The sequence below is a fragment of the Hipposideros armiger genome, unplaced genomic scaffold (assembly GCF_001890085.2).
Source record: "Hipposideros armiger isolate ML-2016 unplaced genomic scaffold, ASM189008v1 scaffold_107, whole genome shotgun sequence".
Lineage (NCBI taxonomy): Eukaryota > Metazoa > Chordata > Mammalia > Chiroptera > Hipposideridae > Hipposideros > Hipposideros armiger.
Window position 1 is genome coordinate 3,727,709 of NW_017731457.1, and position 18,089 is coordinate 3,745,797.

Consider the following 18,089-nt stretch of genomic DNA (forward strand, 5'->3'; position numbering starts at 1 on the left):
CTCTCCGAGGTCATCCTTCTTGCCTGGGTTACTCCAACCGCTTCCCGACCATCCAGACACCCAGAACAATCATTCAGTAAGGCCCCTCTCATCCTGGCCCCTCTACTCCCATTCCCCAGAATCCCTCCCAGAAAGTTCCTCTGCTTCTGAGTCTTTGCCAATGCTGTTCCTTCCCAATGCTGTTCCTTCCCAATGCTGTTCCTTCCCAATGCTGTTCTTTGCCAAAATGTTTCCTACTGGTCTCTCCTCCTAGTCTCAGGCTGAGCATCACCTCCTCCAGGAAGCCTCCCCACCCCCTACTGCCGCCTCTCCCCTAGGCAAACCCTTGACATGGACCAGCCACCACTCCTGGCTGCTGTCAGTTTACATGTCTGTCTCCCCCATAGGCCAGGGAATGCCAGGAGAATCGGGCTGGGCCACATGTGTCCAGCACGGGGAGCAGTGTCCGTGGCTGAACTTTCAGCACGCTTGGAAAAGTGCGGCTTATGTCCCTGGTGGCATGCGCACACAGGCCTGTGCCTCCCGGGCTGCAGGGAGCCCCCTGCTGGGCTGTACCAGTGCGCCCCCATGTGTGGGGAGGACCGGTGCAGGAAAGTGCACGCCAGATGGGGCGCACAGCTGGACTGAGTCTAGTTAACAAACAAACCCTCTCTCTCCAGTCAGCAAATCACCTGAGGTCTCCAGGTACTCTCAAGCTCACGCCCTCCTTTCTTCCCAGCAATTCCTCACCTTTGAAATGAGGCCTGCTCTGGCCTGGCTGTCCCCCAGCCCTGCTCTCCGACCATCACTCTCTCAGAGCTATGGACTTTACTTACGGTATTTGCACGCAGTTTGCCTTCCTACAGTAGAACGTAAGTAACACCAGGACAGGAATCTTTGTTTGTTTATTAAAGTGTCCCAGAGACCCAGAACACTGCCCAGCAGGTAAAAGCTTGCTCAGTGAATATTCGCTGAATGTGTACGAGAGTAAATAAACAACAGGGAGTGACTGCTCTGGGCCCGGGGCATCCACACAGCTGGGCAGGCAGGGCTTCAATGACCCCTGCCCTACACTCCCCTTCCTTCCAGTGAGGGTCTGTGGAGGGTGGGGCTCAGGCCAGACCCAGAGACCCAGGCTCAGCCCATCAAACCCCAGGGCCATCCCTTCCCCTTGGGCCCCTGGTTTCCACTAAAAGGCCATGGGCCTGCTGCCTCTCATAGGTACCTGCCCAACCTGAGCCACCTCAGGGTTGACCCCACGCTCTCTGGGCCTGGGACTCTGTGCACCCCAGTGCACCTCCACTCTGGTCCACATGAGGGCAGCCCTGAACTGCTCCATGTGGACGTCAGGAACTTGGGGTTCCTGTGTTTAGCCATACAGGCAAGATGCTACTCGGAAGCCAGGGCCACACAGCAGGTTGGGGGCAGACCAAGTTCCCAGCACCCTGCCAAGACCAGAGCCCCCAAACAGCCCCCTAAGGTCTCTTGGCCCGGGCCAAACCCAGGAGGGGTACCAAGTTCAGGCCAGCCTTGCTGTTGCTCTCTGCACTTACCTGGAGGGCCGGGGGGACCCCGGGGCCCTGGGACCCCTGCCAGCACTGTGTCCACGGCAGAAGCCAGCTGTGAATCTGCATCTGCGGGAAGAGCAGGTGGCCTGTGACCTGGCAGGGTGGAGCAGGCACAGCTGGGAGGCTGAACCTGAGGTCCCCTCTGAAGCCAGGACAGGCACCCAGACCCTACTGGGCCTCACAGTAGACCCGACAAAAAGATGTTATTGCTCCCACACTCAGAAGAGCACACAGAGGCCAGGTCAAAGGGCCGCAAACGTCCAGTGGGCTTCGTATAAAGACAAACTCCTTCCTGAACATTCCAGGCCCTTAGACTCGGGCCCCAACCCACTCACCTCCCCAATGCCCTAAGCTGACGCTCTCTTCCAGGTTCCACCTCACATGCCCATCCTGATGTACCCACCTGACTCACTCCATGGGGCCTCCTCCAGGAAGCCCTCCCTACTCACCCCTCTGAGCCGCATCCATCAAGGCCTAGGGGTGGGGTCTAACGTGTGTCTCCCATTAGAGTCACCCTCCAGGGCGAGCCCATGTGACTCCTCCCTGCCCCATCCTCAGAGCCAGGCCAGAGCAGCCAGACTCAGGAAATGGCTGGGACGGGGTGACTACCTCTGCCCCTGTCTCCACACATGGGCTTTTCCACGTGTAGGCAGGTGCTTCTGGCTACTCAAATGTGCCCTCTTGCACTAGCCTGTGGCCCTGAGGGCAGAAGTCTGTCTGTTTTGCTCGCTGCTTTATCCCCAGCGACGACACACAGTAGGTACTCAATACTTGTCAGATGACCTGCAGTGAGGGCATTTGTGATGAGGAGATGTGATAATGGATGACCTTGGTGGTGCTGCCATCATCAGGTGGGGAAACAGAGGCCAGGCCAAAGAGCAGAGTGACCTTTGGGGTGTCAGGACCCCAGAGACAGGAGCTAAGCACCAAGGCAGAAACAGGTCATGCTGGGGCCAAAGTGGGGTTGGGGGAGTCAGTTTTGGTCTCCCAGGGACCCCCACCTGGTGGAGTCCACTCCCAAGCTGACGCCCCACTCACTGATGGGTCCCTTCACAGGGTCCTCGAGGGAGGGCTGATCCCCCAGCAGACAGCGCAGCTCAGGCCTGCCCCCCACCTTCAGGTTGACACTCACTGTCCTTGTCGGTAGGTGGCTGCAGAGAGTAGAGGACGCCTTGAGGGCCATTTGGAGGGAGGCCCGGGCTGCCTGCTGGGCCGGGGGGGCCAGGGGGCCCGGGGCGCCCCGTCTCTCCAGGAAGTCCGCGGGGCCCAGGCGGCCCCAACAGACCTGCAACGGGATGAAGAGGAGTCAAGTGAGGGTCGGGCCGGGCAGCTACCATTACTGAAAGGAAACAGGCCCTAAAGGGGATAGGACTGGCAAGGATCAGTGGGGGCCTCTAGACCTCAGTCTCCAGGGAGGGCTGTCCTGGAATGTAAATGAAATGGCTTCCTCTTCCCAGCCCCACGCAGAGAGAACCCTGGGACAGTAGGTGGCAGGGAAGGGAGGAAAAGACAGCTCTGGCCTGATACCCTCTGCCCCCTGCAAGGAACCTCAGCTCTGAGGCAAGAGCACCAAGGGTGGCAGCCAGCCTGACCAGGGGTCCCTCCCCTGCAGGACCCAGGAAGAGTTGGGGGCTCTCTGGGGATGTTGTTTAAATGGCTGAAAACAACCCTGAGCTCTTGGCAGCCCCACTCCAACACCGGCACCCACAGCTCCTAGAGCGTTCTCTCCTTCCTGCAGCCCAGAGTGAGGCCAGGCTCTACAGTGCCTGGGATGGGCAGCAATTAGGGTGCTGGTAGAAGGAGGTAAGCCTGAATCCCGTCTCCCCCCTCCCCCAAGGTGGTAATCACTCGCCCCAGCAAGAGCAGATGTATAGGATGCTTCGCTTGCTTGGATAGGGGAAAACCCCCGCCCCCAACCCCCAGCCCGTGGACAAAGGACAAAGTCAGTGTCCTTACCAGGAGGCCCTGCTGGGCCTTTCTCTCCTGCCTGGCCCCGGTCACCTTTGGAGCCTGGGGGGCCTGCAGGCCCTGGTGGTCCTGTCTGCCCCGGGGGGCCTGGGGAGAGAATGAGAAGAGGACTGAAAACACTGAACTGGTGGCTCCAGGCCTGACCACCTGTGCTGTCTGGTCAGACCTGCACCCAGGAGCCCCACCCACCTATGGCTTCCCCAATTGGGCAAGGGGACCAGTCAGCTCGAATCAGTCATTACAGTTTACACACTATTTGTATACCTATTAACCTTTACAATCTCAAGAGCTGCTTTTGTACCCATTTGACATGTGGGAAAACTGAGGCTCAAAAAGGTGTTGTCCCTTGCTCAAGGTCCCAGAGCCAGGGTGTAGATGAGTCAGGACCCTCTTTCCACATCTTTCTGCCTCCCTGCTCAGGGTTGGGAATTGGACTTGGGGCAAAGAGATCCCCAAGGCCTCCTTGGAGGCCCCAGAAAGTCCCAGTGGACATGCCTGCCCAGCTCTGTGGTCTCTAGGCCCCAAGGGTGAGCTAGAGAACATAGAGCCATAAGAAGCACGCCGTGTGGCTAGGGGACAGCCCCTTTTCCCTCTGGAATGGCTGGAGAGTGTGCTCAGAAATGCTTGCTGGACCGATGTAGGGGCCCGCGCTGGCTCTTCGGGTCCCTCTAGCTCCAAATGCGCGTGACTGTGGTCCAGGAGGAAGGGTTTAACAGGGCCTGTTGATTTGGGGAGACTTCACCTGTTCTCTGGGATTCCAGGGAGAACCCAGGTGTCACCATTTGTAGGGTTTGTGCCCCACCTTGTGGCCATTCCTTGGAACTGCACTTTCCCTGGGAAAGAGAAAGGTCTGGCCCAGAAGACCCAGAGCCCCTCCCAATCTCCCCCTCCCATCCCCCAGAAGAAGGATTTGAAGAATATGGGCATGGGGCAGCCCTCTGTGATGAGACCTTGGGGACAGTGGCTAGAGAAGTAGGCCAGGGGGCCCAGAGTTTGATCCCTACCCCCCATGCCCACAGTAGGCCTGAGCTCACCAGTCCTCCCACAGCCTCAGCCTCATCAGAAGAATGCAAAATATCTGCTCCTCCCCTGGCCCCAGGACTGGCCACTGGAGGTCAACTCTCCCACTGCAGGGGGTTGCTTTCTCTGCTCTGGACAGGATGGGCATATACGTGAAACAGGGCAGAGGAGGCAGGGAAAGGGGTGGGGGGGCATGTGCTCAGCGCTGAGTCTGGGCAAGGGCGCTAAGAAGCTGGGGACTCAGCTTGCAGAGAGGAGAGGGAGGGAGAGCATCACCTCCAAAGGGCTCCAGTGGGGCCAGGAATCACGGGGACATTGCCCTGGATTGCTGGGTGACCCCAGGCGTCACTTTTCTGAGCCTGTTTTCTCCTCTGTCACGCCAAGCTTTATGAGCTTACTGGAATGACAAGAAAGGATATCTATCCAGCCTAGGGTGATATAAAAATATTTAATAACTGGCACAGCATGGATTCTGACCAGTCAGAAGAGACACCAGCCTTAAACCCCTGAGTTCAGCCATACTGACAGATGCCAGCTAAACGTCCACCCAGGTAAAGGCCCAGCACAGTGCCTGGCACTAGGTAGGCATTCAACAATTCGAGCTACTGCTATTACAATTATTATTACTATTTGCAGGCCCAGAGGACGGAGCCCCAGCCAATGAATGAAAGCCGCAGGGAGAAAATTTTATTCCTGACTGTAAAGTGTGGAGGGAAGGGAGAAAAATAACAGGGCAACAGATGTCCCCCAACTCCAGCCAGAGAGCTTAGCAGGCACCCTCAGAAGGTGGTGGGAGGCAATGAGTTCCCTGTCCCTGGGGGTATGCAGGGAGGAGCTGCTGTAAATTGAGAGACCAAGGAGAAGGCTGGGCTGGGGGCCTAAATGAACATGCTAAGGAGCAGCAGGGCAGCTAATAAGGACAGTGGCTGGACTGTAAGACAATAAGGAGTGGTGGGGACTGTGGCACACTGCAGCGCTTAGGCCGGATCTGAGGGGGCAGACATGACTTAGCTATAGCCAGTTGCTTCCATGCAGGAATTTAGCCCCAATAACTAGATCTTTTATTTTCCTAGGAAAAGCTAGAAATCCTGATCTTTATGTGTGAAATCCTCCAGTTTTTAAATGTTAGTTCAATTTTTCAAAATGCCATGTAGGCATGTTTGACCCAGAGGCCTAGTCACAACCTACTTGTGGATGCCCTGGGAGGCCATGCCCGGGCCTCTTTGGCTGATCTGAGCCCTCCCCTGTAGGCCTCACTCACCAGCCGGGCCTGTGGGCCTTCTCCGGGGCCCCGGGTGTGCCAGGGGGATAGCGTCAGGGAGGAAGTCTTCATTCCAGGGTGGTGGGGTGCTCTGGGGGGCTGGCAGGTCATTGTCCGGACTTGAGGGTCGCTCCGCTGCTTCCAGTAGGAGAACCTGGGCCAGAGAAGGGCAGAGGGTCAGGCCCGGGCCAGGCCAGGGACACGTGTGGACAAGGATGGTGCCTCATGAGACCTGTAGCTGCCCACTGCTGGGTTGGGCGGTCACTCTCCTCAGGGGAACCACCACACCCCTTGCCAGAATGTTCTCCCACCCCTGCCCTCCACTTCTTCCCACTTCAGGACAGCCCTCTCGGACCCTCAAGCTCAAGCAGGTCCCCATCAGACACTTTCAGAGTCCCTGCACATTTCTTCTCGAGCAGACTTCACTGGCACTGGAGATCTGTCATCTGAGAAATGACTGTGGTCACCCCCACTTCACTGGCTCCTCCTGAGGAGGGGACTGAGTGTACTTGTCCCCCACACTTCCTGGCTCAGGGCACAAACAATGCGGTCAGGAATGTTTATGGATGAATAAAACATAAGGGAGGGAGGTAGAAAGCAAGCAAGCAAGCAAGCAAGCAAGCAAGCCTGTCCTCTCCCCTTAAGGGAAGCAGGGGTCAAAGATTACAAAGACTCAGGGCCTAGGCAGAGACTCCCTAATTCCAGTGAACTGGGAGCCAGACCTCAGTGGCCTCAGCGAAGCCCTGCTGCCCCCAAAGAGGCCAGCAGGGGGCGCTGTGTGCCCAGACTCAGCACGAGGCAGGCTGGCAGGTGCAGAGAGCCTAGGCAGGGCCATGGGGGAGGTGGGGGCCTGGGGTCTCTGACCTCTATGAAATGGAGTCCAGCTTCCTGCTCCCACCCCGTGTGCCCCTGATTTTACTGTCCCTTATACCCGACGGGGAGGAAGAGTTCTGATGTCTCAGGCTCCCTCCGATCTCTGGAGCCAGACCCCTGCATCCTGCTTAAGTCCTAGACAAAACCACCTCCCACCCAGTGATTAAGGGGGTCTGAGGACAGGGCTGAGAGTGGGCCTCTCTGGGGGGCCCACAGTTTTCATGATCACCAATATCAAATTCCACAGGCATTACTACCCAAAGGCTACCAAACCCCAGGCCCCAGGCCCGAACCCCCATCCCAACCCATCCTGGGCCCACCCCAACACCAGAGTCCTGAGGCTTCCCCCGAACTGACCCCCACTTCCGGAGGATCAAGGCCTGTGCATTTGGCCTCCCCTAGGCCCCACCCCAGTCCCCAGTGCCCTTCCATCTGGCCGGCCTGCACTCCCGGCCACAGCGTGTCTCCTCTGGCCTGTGGCCCCACACTCCACAGCAGCCCCTTGTCATCCCTGCCTCCACCTGACCCCTTCCCCTCCTAGAGTTTCCCCACCACAGCAGTGGGATGAGGACCTCATGCCAAGTGAACCCTGCCCAGTCCCCTCCCTCATATAGCCAGTGCCCCCACACAAGTGCCCTTCTCGTCCTGCCCTGCCCCTCCTTGGCCTCGCCTTCAGCTCCTCCACTCTGCTCTGTTCCAGGAGCCCTGAACGACCCCCACAGCCCCTCACGCCCCGAGACGCCCCACCTGCAGCCCCTTGCTCCGGCAGGGCCCTCTGCCAGCCCTGCCCTTCCCTCTTGAGGAAGATCCTGAGACTCCAGTGAGCCGTCCTCTCCTCCCTACAGTCTGTCTCACCCCCTGGGCAGAAGGGGGCCCCCCCCTCAGCCCCTGTACACTTGCTTTGTGCCAACGGCGGGGATGGTGGGAGCAATACCACCAGGTGGGCCCCCAGGAAACAGGACCACCTGAATCAGGTGCACCCCTGCTCTTGCCCCCCAGAGCCTGGCATAGATTAAGTGCTGCCCGATGGGAGAAGGCTCAGGCCCCGCTGACATGCAGGCTGGTTTGAATCCCAGCTCTCCCACTAGGTGGTCACTATGTGACCTTGTGCAAGCACCATGACTTCTCTGAGTCTCAGTTTTCCCATCAGCAAAATGGGGTGATAACACTGACCCTGTAGGGCCATGAGAGAATGGGAATAGTAGCACATGGGCGCCTGGTGACTCCTGCCAGTGGCTCACGGGACAAACAGCTGCCTTCACAGGGCTCAGGCCTGGGCTGGGCTGAGGTTTCCCAGGCATGTAGCAAGGGGTCCTCCTGAGCACCCCCACCCCCACCAGTTCGGCCGTGTCTCTGGGTCTGGGTGACAGAGTCTCCAAAGATCCTTGAGAACCAAGTGTCTCAGGGTTTCCATCTGTGTTGGGCAGGTGGGCTCCTGCCGCAGGAGACTCCGATAATGTCTCTGAGTCCCTTCCCTATCTGGTCCTCAGACGGGTCCATGAGGCAGGAAGGGTCATTGTGGCCACATCACAAGCAAGGTGGAAATAGAGGTTCAGAGACCACAAGTGACTTGCCCAAGGTCACCCAGCGAGCAGATAGTAAGGCCAGAGCCCCACGTGGTGCCTCGTCCACCTCCCCACCGAGCAGCCACAGCCTTGGCCGCGTCAGAGCTTCACGGAGGCGCAAAGAAGGGGAACAGCTGGCTCAGACCACACAGCAGCTTGGGGGTAGAACCTGGTCTCCTGACCCTGGAAACCCTGGGAGGACGAGAGAGTTATGATTCCTGCCTCAACTGCAGAGTGTTCACTGGTAAGCTGGCTGGATGGTTACAGACGGGGGCTCTGGGGCAGTGGAGAGGTTGGGGAGCAGGGGCAGGGAGAGATGGCTGCCGATGGCAGGTGATGGGGGGGACCCGGGACAGAGGACGTAAGGAAAACAGGTAGGACCTGGTGCCTGAGGCTTCTAGGTAGGGGTGTGGGTGAAGGTGGGAGTGACTCCCCCAGTTTTGGCCTGGCTCCAGGGATGGTAGGATTGCCACCAGTCGAACAGGGGCACGGGAGAAGGTAAGATTGGCGGTAAAGGTGACCAGTATGGGAGTGTGGGCTGAGTTGCAGTGTCTTGAGGGGACCTCCATATGGACATATTCAACAGGGAGTAGCCAAGAGGAGTAGGAGGTAGGCATTAAAGGTGGGACTGCTCTGGGCTCCTGCGGGCAGGCCCTGGTGGTCTCCTTTCATGGCCGGCCTCTGGGCTTCCTTGAGGGGACCTGCCACATGCAGCCTTGCCCCCACACAAAAGGCCTGGCTCACTTCTTCCTGGGCCACCTCCCATACAGACCCCAGGGCCCACAGAGCCCATGGGCCTGGGCAGAGGAGCGCTGACCACAGCCAAGTCAGCATCAGCCCCGGCTGGAGTCCAAGCCCTCCTGGCCTGGCCGTGGCCATCCTCCTGGAGAAACTGATCCCACCCTGCCGGGAATGAGCTCACCAGGGCAGGCAGCAGTAGGCGTGGGGCCTCGGCCCAAGAAAACCCGACCGCACGGCCTATGAGGGCAGTGGCCCTAATGATGTCATTGTGGCTTGGCTGACTGGCACCAGACATCAGCCGAACTCCGAGGCTTCTAGGACCCTCATGCAAGGAAGTTCCCTCGGGCTCCCTCCCACTCCTTGTGGTCCGTGAAGTCAGAGTGTAAACTGAGGGGGAGGAGAAGGAGGAAGGCAGGAAGCTTTTTCCTGCTGGCTTTCTGCCCTACCTTCTTCCAACAGCCATTCCAGATGTCCCAGGAAAGGAGGGTGGCAGGAATCCCACATCAGTTGCTAGGTCTGGGTCCTTTGGTAACTTAGGCACCCATAGCAAGTTAAGATGGGGCAGGCCTTGATGGTTGCCTGGACCCTACCACCCCCTCTTCCCAGACTCCAGAACTCCCTATTGTGTACCTGTGGCTATGCCGCAAAGGAAGAATCTGTAATTGGCCAGGTACTCATTTTCCCAGCTCCCTTGCAACTAGGGTGTGGGTAAATAGCACAGTGCTGGCCAATGAGACACAATGAGTCTGTTGGGGTGCTTTGTCTCACCCCCTACTGCCTGACTTTGAACACGGTGTTAGGATGTGATGCCTTGTGCTGCAGCACCCACTTTATAACCATGAGGCATGGACCATAAGGACAAGAGACAATTCACTAAAGAGGGAGGGGAAGGCTGTAAAGAGCGTGGGTTCTTGAGCCACCAAACCAATCTCAGGACCACCTCCTCCTGGACCTTTGGTTGAACAAACAATAAATGCCTTTAAGGAATAAGCTGCCATTAGCTAGGTTTCTGTTATTTATACCTGAAAGCTCCCTCCTGACACACCAAAACGGCTTCTTGTCTGAGGTAGCATAACTCAGCTTCCAGGCCTCTGGGTTGCTGCTCTCTGTGTAAGCTACTTGGTTTGACTGGCTCTGCCATCAGCCCCCAGACTCCAGCCTCTGGCCTGGCTGATTCCCGCTCCATGTTCTCTGACCCCTGCTGGCTCACCTGGCCTTCGCACAGCCCCTGGGGATGCTGGGCTGATTTGACAACTCACCCAAACTGTGTCCTTCTCTCTCTCCAGGCCACTGCCTCTCAAGGCCCTCTGACCCAGGCCAACAAAACTCTTAGTGGCCCTGTCTCTCTTGAAGACACTTAGATATGGAGCAGGCAGGTGGGCAGCTGGAATGAGACCCAGACAAGACCCAGGAGCTGAGATAGGAGTCTCTCAGCCCCTACCTGGGAATCCGGAAGGAGATGGCCTGCTGAGCTGGGCTCCCCACAAGGAGGGTGGTGCAGCCACCTTTCTGCACACCCCAGATTCAAACTACCTCTCCCAGTCCCCACCCAAGAGCCACCTGAGCTGCCCCCTGTATACCAGCCTCAAAACGAGCCAGTGAGGGGCAGAGAAGTGACTCCTTACATTTCCACTTTACAGGGCAGCAGACTGAGGCCCAGAGCTAAGAGGGACCTACCAAAGACAGGGCTCTTGCTAGGACAGGAATCCTAACCCTGCCTCCTCCAACACATCCAGGTGTCCCTCCCCCACGCCCCGAGGTCTGCAGAGAAGTGACAGTCTTCACACTCAGGACCGGAGAGCAAGCCTGGCCCCCAGCTTGCTGTCTGAGACCGTGCTGCAGGGGCCTGGCTGGAAGGAGGTGTCAGGGCCAGGAAGATGGGGGAAGGAATTGCTCATGGCAGGAGGGCATGGGTGAGGGCCAGGTGGGTGGGGACAGCTGGCACTGTGCCAGTCCTCCCCCAGAGCTGTGACTTTTAACACCCCGAGGTCCTGGGCTAGGGCCAGGGCAGGCTGTGGGCTGCTGCTCTGCCAAACCACGCAGAGGCTTCAGGTGCCTGGAAAATGTCCGTCAGGCAGCTGGCCCGGGGACCCCCCCCTTTTCTAAAATCCCGGGTGCCAGAAGTTCATCCTAGCATCTTCCCCAGCACCCCAGCCCCTCCCAGGGCTGCCCCATCCCTGGCTTGACCCACATGGCAACGTCTGCTCCCTGAGGACTTCCACACCCAGCCCCACAGAGCCACTGGCCCCCAGGAGGACACAGAGCCCCTACCCTGGCCTGTGTGTGTGTGTGGTATGTGTCTGTTGTGTTTCTGCATGTGTCTGTGTATCCATGTGTATCTGTGTGTCTCTGTGGTGTCCGTGTGTGTGTGCGCATGCTCGCGTGCGGGCATGTGTGTGCATGTGCACGTGTATGTGCACATGTGTCTGCAGAGGGGCTTTCCTGGGCTGGGGGCCTGAACTCTGGGCCTGCTCTCAGGGTTTTTGCTGTCGGGGGTCTCTCAGCCCACCTGGTGCTCTGGCCTCACTCTGTCCTCCCTGCCAGCTGGCCACGCTTGCACTGCCTCCTATAGCCAGGACACCCCTACCTGGCCTGCACTACCTGCCCCAGCTGGGAGCTCTGCCTCAGGCTCAGGTAAATGCAGCCTCCTAGTGCCAGGCGACCTCCTGCCCTCTGCAGTTTCGCTGCCCCAAGTGGCTCCGTGGAAAATTGGAGGCCTGTCTTTCCCTAGGCCCAGCCCCTCTAGCCAGTCACTCCGTGTCTGCTCTCAGACCCTATGAGGTACTAAAGAGAACGGGCCCAGCCAGGGCATAGCCCCTGCCCTCCCTACTTTGCCTTCTCCATACCTGTACCAGCCAAGGGCTTTCTCTGACCATATGAGTGAGCTTGGGGGCAGGCCAGAGTGACAGAGAATACCACCCAGCAGATGCCTCGCCCAGTGAGGGATGGGAGCGTCCTCACCCCTGAGGGTCTGCTCTGCAGCGTGCTCTGCACCAGCTCCTGGAGGGGCTTCCTAGGTAACCTGCCCCAGCAATACACCTGCACCTTGAACATCCTCCCCTTCCCTGACTTACTTCCTCTCGCCTCTTCCAATGCCCACGTGGGGCCACTCACAAATTAATACTTATCCTTTATCAAGTCTTCTGCCTCTGGAGGGACCTGCTCCTGCCCCTGATACAGACAGGCTGAGGGCTGGCTGGTGCTGGGAGGCTCCTCCTCCATCAACTCCTCTGTGACCAGCCCCTGTGCCAGACAGTGGGAGGAGGAGCCAGAGGTGGGGACAGTAGCCCTGGTGGGACAGCCACTACCTCCTCTTTCCACTGAGGAGCCAACTTCTGGGCATCCACCCTCCCAGCCCCCAAGGCCTACACTCAGACCAGCCTGCTGCCCGGGACCTTCAGATCTCTTGCGTTCCCCACTCCTCTTCCCAACCCCAGGAGGCTGACCCAGCCTACAGAAGGTCACCCAGAGCCACTTAGGCCCCAGCAGTACCCAGCACCTGGGACCAGACTGCTCAGGCCAGCTGGGCTCCCTGGTCTCACTCTGCAGGTACCTGCTACACCTTCCCCCCAGCCAGCTCCCCAGACCCAGGCTCCCCAAACCATCTGACCTTGGCCTCCAGCGTGATCAGCCGCTCACTCATGTCGCTGAGCCGGGTACAGTTCATGCATTCTAAAAGAAAAGAGCCCAGATGAGAGTGGAGTATAGATACTAGTGAGAGAGATACCCAGCCTCCAGGACAGCCTCTGGGTATTAGGCAGGAAAATCTCTGATTGGTATACCTGGGAGAACTTTTATTAGAAAACTCCTATTCATCCTTCAGGGCCTTATCCTCAGCATCCCCTCCATGCAGCCTGCCTGAGCACCAAACCTCCTTTATGAGCACCCACAGCACATTGTACCATCCATTTATTCAGCAAAGTGTCTGAGCCAGCACTGAGCCAGCACCTGGATGCCTTGTCAGCCTGTGAGCATTGTGAGGGGTGGAGTCTTTATCTATTTTGTTTGCCCATAAGCATCAGCACCTGGCACAAAATAAGGGCTCAAAAATATAGCTGATGAATGGATGATAAATGAAATGTGCTCCCTGACTTTGAGAACTATAATCTGGGGAAGGAGATGGGCAGACAGATACAAGCTGGTAAGGTCTATGATAGGACTGTAAGAACAGAATGTGCAAGAGAAGATGATGGGGGACTCCAAAGCCAGTCTGGGGTGGGGGGTGGTCAGGGAGGGCATCCTGGAGGCAGTGGCATCTAAGGTGAGGCCTGAGGGATATGCAGTGAGTGATTGGCTGGGTGAGGAAGCAGAGAGAGGCCAAGTTCAGCAGAGGGAAGAACAAATGCTGAGGCCTGCAAGGGAAGAGAATAGGGATCTGCCCACAGCCTGGCCAAATCGCAGCACCCCTGGGAGTCACCAACGCTGGAGTGGTGGGCTGGGCCTTAACACAGAGGTACTGGCAAGAGGATCTTGGCAGTACCCTGAGGCCAATGGGCAGCAAAGTCAAGGTCAGATCTGCATTTTTAAAAGCTCACTCTGGCAGCAAAGTGTACAGAGGGTAGGAGTGGGAGGGACCGGAGGCCAGAAGGCCAATTAGGAGGCCAGCAATGGTTAATCCCCAGGCATACATCTCCCTGGGCTGTAATTATTTGTTTATGTCTGTCTCGCCCAGAGAACCGGAGCTCTTTAACGAGGAAATAGATGGCTCAAAGCTGTTCTAAAGAACTTTTATTGCTCTAGAAGTCAAGGGATGACTAAATCCCTCGCTCAGTTCAAAGCCTAACCCTACAGGAACCCCATTCTAGTTAAACAGACACAGGACCTGAGAGGTATTTGGGTAACTCAATAGGTCCCAGTTGGTGTGCGGAGGCCCCTTTGGCTGCAATGAGGCCTGCATGCTCACCAGTAGGTTCTGTAGGCCCCACACCATCAGCCCCGCCCATCCTTGGAAAGGTACCCCATCTTTGTCACTGAATGCAAATCACTTTGCTAATGCCCCTGTTCTAAAATGGTGATGGCTCTGTGAGAGATGTGGGGGGACAGCCAGGGGCTCCTGAGCCATGAGAAGAGGTGGTTCAGGCTGTGTCCTTCCCAGGGGTGTCCAGCCTCAGGGCCAGGGAGGCGGATACCCACTGCTTTCTGCTCACTGGTCCTACCTGGGTTTACGAGGCTTACTACGTGGGCGGCAGAGGCCCGTTCACTCCCACCTCCCTCTTTGTTCCCCGGGGCTGGGCCCAGTCACTGGTTTATAAGCAGTTTTTAGGAACAGAACTCCCCCCTCAATAAACCTTGTCAGTAACCTCAATACATAAAACAGATTAAAGACTGAGGTATAAACACTGAAACTTTAAAACAACTAGAAGAATGTATACAGTTGTCTGACTCTGGGTTGGGGTAGGACTTCACAAAGACCAGCAAGAGAGGGGGTGGTTTTCTGATTAAACAGGGGGTGGGGGGTGAACACACTCTGTTCCCTCTAGTTTCTCCCAGAAAAGGGATGGTAAAGAAAGGGAAAGGTATAAACCACAGGACAAAGAGAAGCAGAAGAGTAAATGAAAGGTCCAGCCTCTTCAAATTCAAAACAAGGACATTAGAACTTTCAGGGTTCCTCCCTCAGGCCGGGACAGCCCCAGGCTGGAGCGGGGAGGGGTCTTCCTTGGGCACAGGGACCCCCCTGAGGGGAAAGGCACACAAGCACTGACATTGGGGGAAACCCTCTGGTGAAATAGCGGGGTCTTCAAAGGCTCCCTGTCAACAAGACCAAGCCACAGGGTAAAAGCCTGAGGGGGCTTTAGTGCCCCCTTCTTAAACACAGACAGTCCAGTATTCCTGGGTTCCTGGGCCTCTGAAAGAAGTCTTTCATGGGAAAGACAGAGAGCCAAACAAACAGGGTCCCATTTGTTCATCCATCCACCCATCTACCCACCCATTCACTCCCTTACCCTTCTATCTACCTCCCTCCTCCCCCAACCATCCCCTCATCCACCTGGAGCCAAGGTGACTGGTCATGAGCCCCTTAGTGACCCTGTGCTAATACTGACGGGGCGGGCGGCAGGGCTGTGAATGGGGGTGCCTGCCCTTGGAGCAAAGGCCCATGAACTGTTCTGAGCGACCACGTCTTATGGGGAACAGCCTCTGGAGGACTGCCCCGCTTGAGCCCTAGCTCCCCCTCCACACCACAGGAGGGCACCACCCCACCCTGGGGTGGCAGGAAGAACAGGAGGAGGCTGGACTGGGCGGGTTGTGAATTAGAGCCCCAGCCCCACCCAGGGATCATTATAGCCGCCTTTGGGGCCTTGAACAGAGTGTTTCCAGGGTCTGAGGCAAGGAATAGGACTCTCTGCAGGGGGGACGGTCAGCAGAGGGAGGTGGGAGCCTCGGGCTCTCACAGGAACCTATTTCTGGAAAGTGTGCTGGGTCCGGGCCCAGTTTGCTCTGGCACTGGGCACCCAGTTTGGCAGGTGAAGAGCGGCTTGGCTGTCAGTGAGCACAGGGGTCCAGCTCCCCAGCTGAGGAGAGACCTGGGAGGCCCAGCCAGTGGGCAGGGGTGAGGCCACCAGCTTGGCCTCCCCATGCCACCTGCCCTGGCAGGCGCTCTGAGACCAGGCAGGTTTTATGGTGCCCCTGGCATTCTGTCATCAACAGGCAATTAAATTATGTTTGTTTAACTTTCTCTAATTATTCATGGAGCGATGGAAACATGGAAATGGCGCTGATGGGACTGACTGGCTCGGCTCTGCGACTGGACAAGGTCCTGCCCACCCGGTTCTGGGCCTCGGGCTTCCCGCCCTAAGATGAGGAGTCTAGCTTTCTGGGATTCTGCAGATTCTGGGATTCCCACGTTCCTAGCCCTCCTCTCCAGCACACACAGGCTCACGAGCTCCTGGCCACAGCACACTTCCTAGTGTCTAGGACCCAGATGCAGAAACCTATGTCAGGAAATCTTTGCCAATATGTGTATATCGGAAGTGTAGATGTGCCAGACAAACCAGTGTGTGTGTGTGTGTGTGTGTGTGTGTGTGTGTGTGTGTGTGTGTGTGAGAGAGAGAGAGAGAGAGAGAGAGAGAGAGAGAGAGAGAGACTGACTGTTGTCAGTAGAAAGAGAACTATAGAGGCCACTAACTCACTGTGTGGCTTAAGAGGTCCTTATTTCACCTCTCTGCACCTCAGTTTTCCCATCTGTAAAAGTGGTTTACATTGGATCAGCTCCAAGGGCCTCAGGGTCCTGGACTCTTTGCTCCTGCCACCTGCATCCTCACCCTCAGGCTCTCACTGCTGGGCTCTGTTTACCCACAGCAGGATGGCAATTGCCAACCCATTTGCCTTTGGCCAGCACTGCAGCTGGTGATAGCTCTGCACCCAGAATTCAGAACCCGTCTCCTGAATGAGGCTGGATTCCCAAGCCCTGGCCCCTGGGAGAGTAAGAGTTGGCTATTGCAGAGGAATCTAAAGAGGCAGAGTGAGTCCACTCTGAGACATGGGCCATGAGACCCCAACAGGGGAAACCAAATGGATGGTCCTGTCTCCAGAGACCCAGCTCCTTCCGTGAGAGGTCTTGGAGATGGGCTGGCAGACAGGGGGCATGTGCAGGGTAGATGTCACCAGGTCAACCCAACAGGGCCCAGCTGGAGGCGATCCCTAAACACCGCCCCCCAACCCCACCCCGAGATCTTTGACCTTAGCCACGATTCCTAAGCCCTGTTAGGAGAAGAAAGCTCCAAGGAGGTCAATGGGGCCAGATGCTGTGGGGACAGGGAGTGGGGCAGACCAGGTGGGTTGGTCATGAATGCTTATAGGGGACCACAGGGACAAGAAGGTCCTGAATTGCCTCAGTTTCTTCAGTGGGACAAGAGATGGGCTGGACCCAGCATAAATATGTCTGGTACCTTTCTATCTTACAACACAAGGGGTCAGCCTTGCTCCTACCAGGTCAGTCTTGGGCCACACATTCTTGTAGTGTTTCCCTTCTCTCCCACTGAGGCCTGTAGGTCACCTAAGACCTTCCTCCTCTAATGAGACTTTGAGCATCTCACCCTCTGTCAGAATTGCTGAACAGCTTTCACTGCTCCCAGGAAAAACTCCTTGTCTTGGTTAAGGCTTTGGCTGCTTGCCCTGGTCTCTTTTGCCTTCTGCTCTCACCACCATGTCGCAGCCAGGCCAGACCCATCTAGCCAGACTAACCCCCTCCTGCCAGGACACACCATCTGAACTTTCCCCAAAGCCCAGAGGCTTTCTCCAGTCTTAAATACGAGGTATTCTTTTGAGGGAAGTGGATTTTCTGGCTAAGATTCTGTACCCAGCTCAACTATCCTTCACGGTTTGAGGGTACAAATGAAGGTATTGGTAGACATTTATGGTCTCAAAATATTTATACTCCATGCACCCCCTTCTCAGGAAGATGTTGACGGATATGCTCCACCAAAACAAAAAAGTAAACTAGAGAAAGAAAGACCCAAAACAGGAAAACACAAAGACAAGAAGTTCAGCGTAGGAGAGAGACAAAGGGATATCCTAGGAAGGGAAATGGAGGAATGCCACATGATGACAGCGTGAGGTAGGCTGGAGCACAACCGGACCACAAAAGACAGAAGGTTCTAGAAAGGAGAGAGCCCTGATGTGTGAGAATGTAAGGATTGTGAATTAAACTTTCCTTTGGAAAACCTGGGGTGAATTAGTGACATGCCAAATAATGCATATCTATGATATGGCATAGAAAACTAAGCAAATAAAAAAATGAATTATTCATTTCCAGAAAAATGAAAAGTCTAGAGCAAAGAGAAGCTCCTTGGTATACTACCTGACTCAACTCTGAACAGTATTTACTTTATTATAATACTCTATTCATTGTCTACTGACCTAACTCAAATTGTGATACAATTATTTGGGAGGAGGGGAGGAGGAGACAACATGGAAGATGGATCTGAGGTGAAAACAAAACAAAACACCAGAACCTTGCACAGGAGGAAGTCAACATAAAATCTCTAAGATTAAGAACCAAGAGAAATAGAAATAGAAATAGAAATATATATTTATATGGCCTGACTAAAGGGAATGAAAATTGGAAGTAAAGAGGGGTATAAGAGACTGCTCTTTCTCATTCTAAACCTTGAAGGA

General features: G+C 56.3%; 1 protein-coding gene across 1 annotated transcript in view; it reads right to left on the reverse strand.

The window, feature by feature from the left end:
* COL26A1 (collagen type XXVI alpha 1 chain) overlaps positions 1-18,089 on the reverse strand; it is a 206,514-nt gene that overhangs the window by 9,752 nt on the left and 178,673 nt on the right. Inside the window, exons 4-8 of the mRNA XM_019646827.1 lie at positions 12,586-12,647; positions 5,797-5,950; positions 3,504-3,602; positions 2,680-2,832; positions 1,533-1,613 (exon numbers count right to left, since the gene is read on the reverse strand). Coding sequence (XP_019502372.1) covers positions 1,533-1,613; positions 2,680-2,832; positions 3,504-3,602; positions 5,797-5,950; positions 12,586-12,647 — 549 coding nt within the window. The remainder of the gene's footprint in view (positions 1-1,532; positions 1,614-2,679; positions 2,833-3,503; positions 3,603-5,796; positions 5,951-12,585; positions 12,648-18,089) is intronic.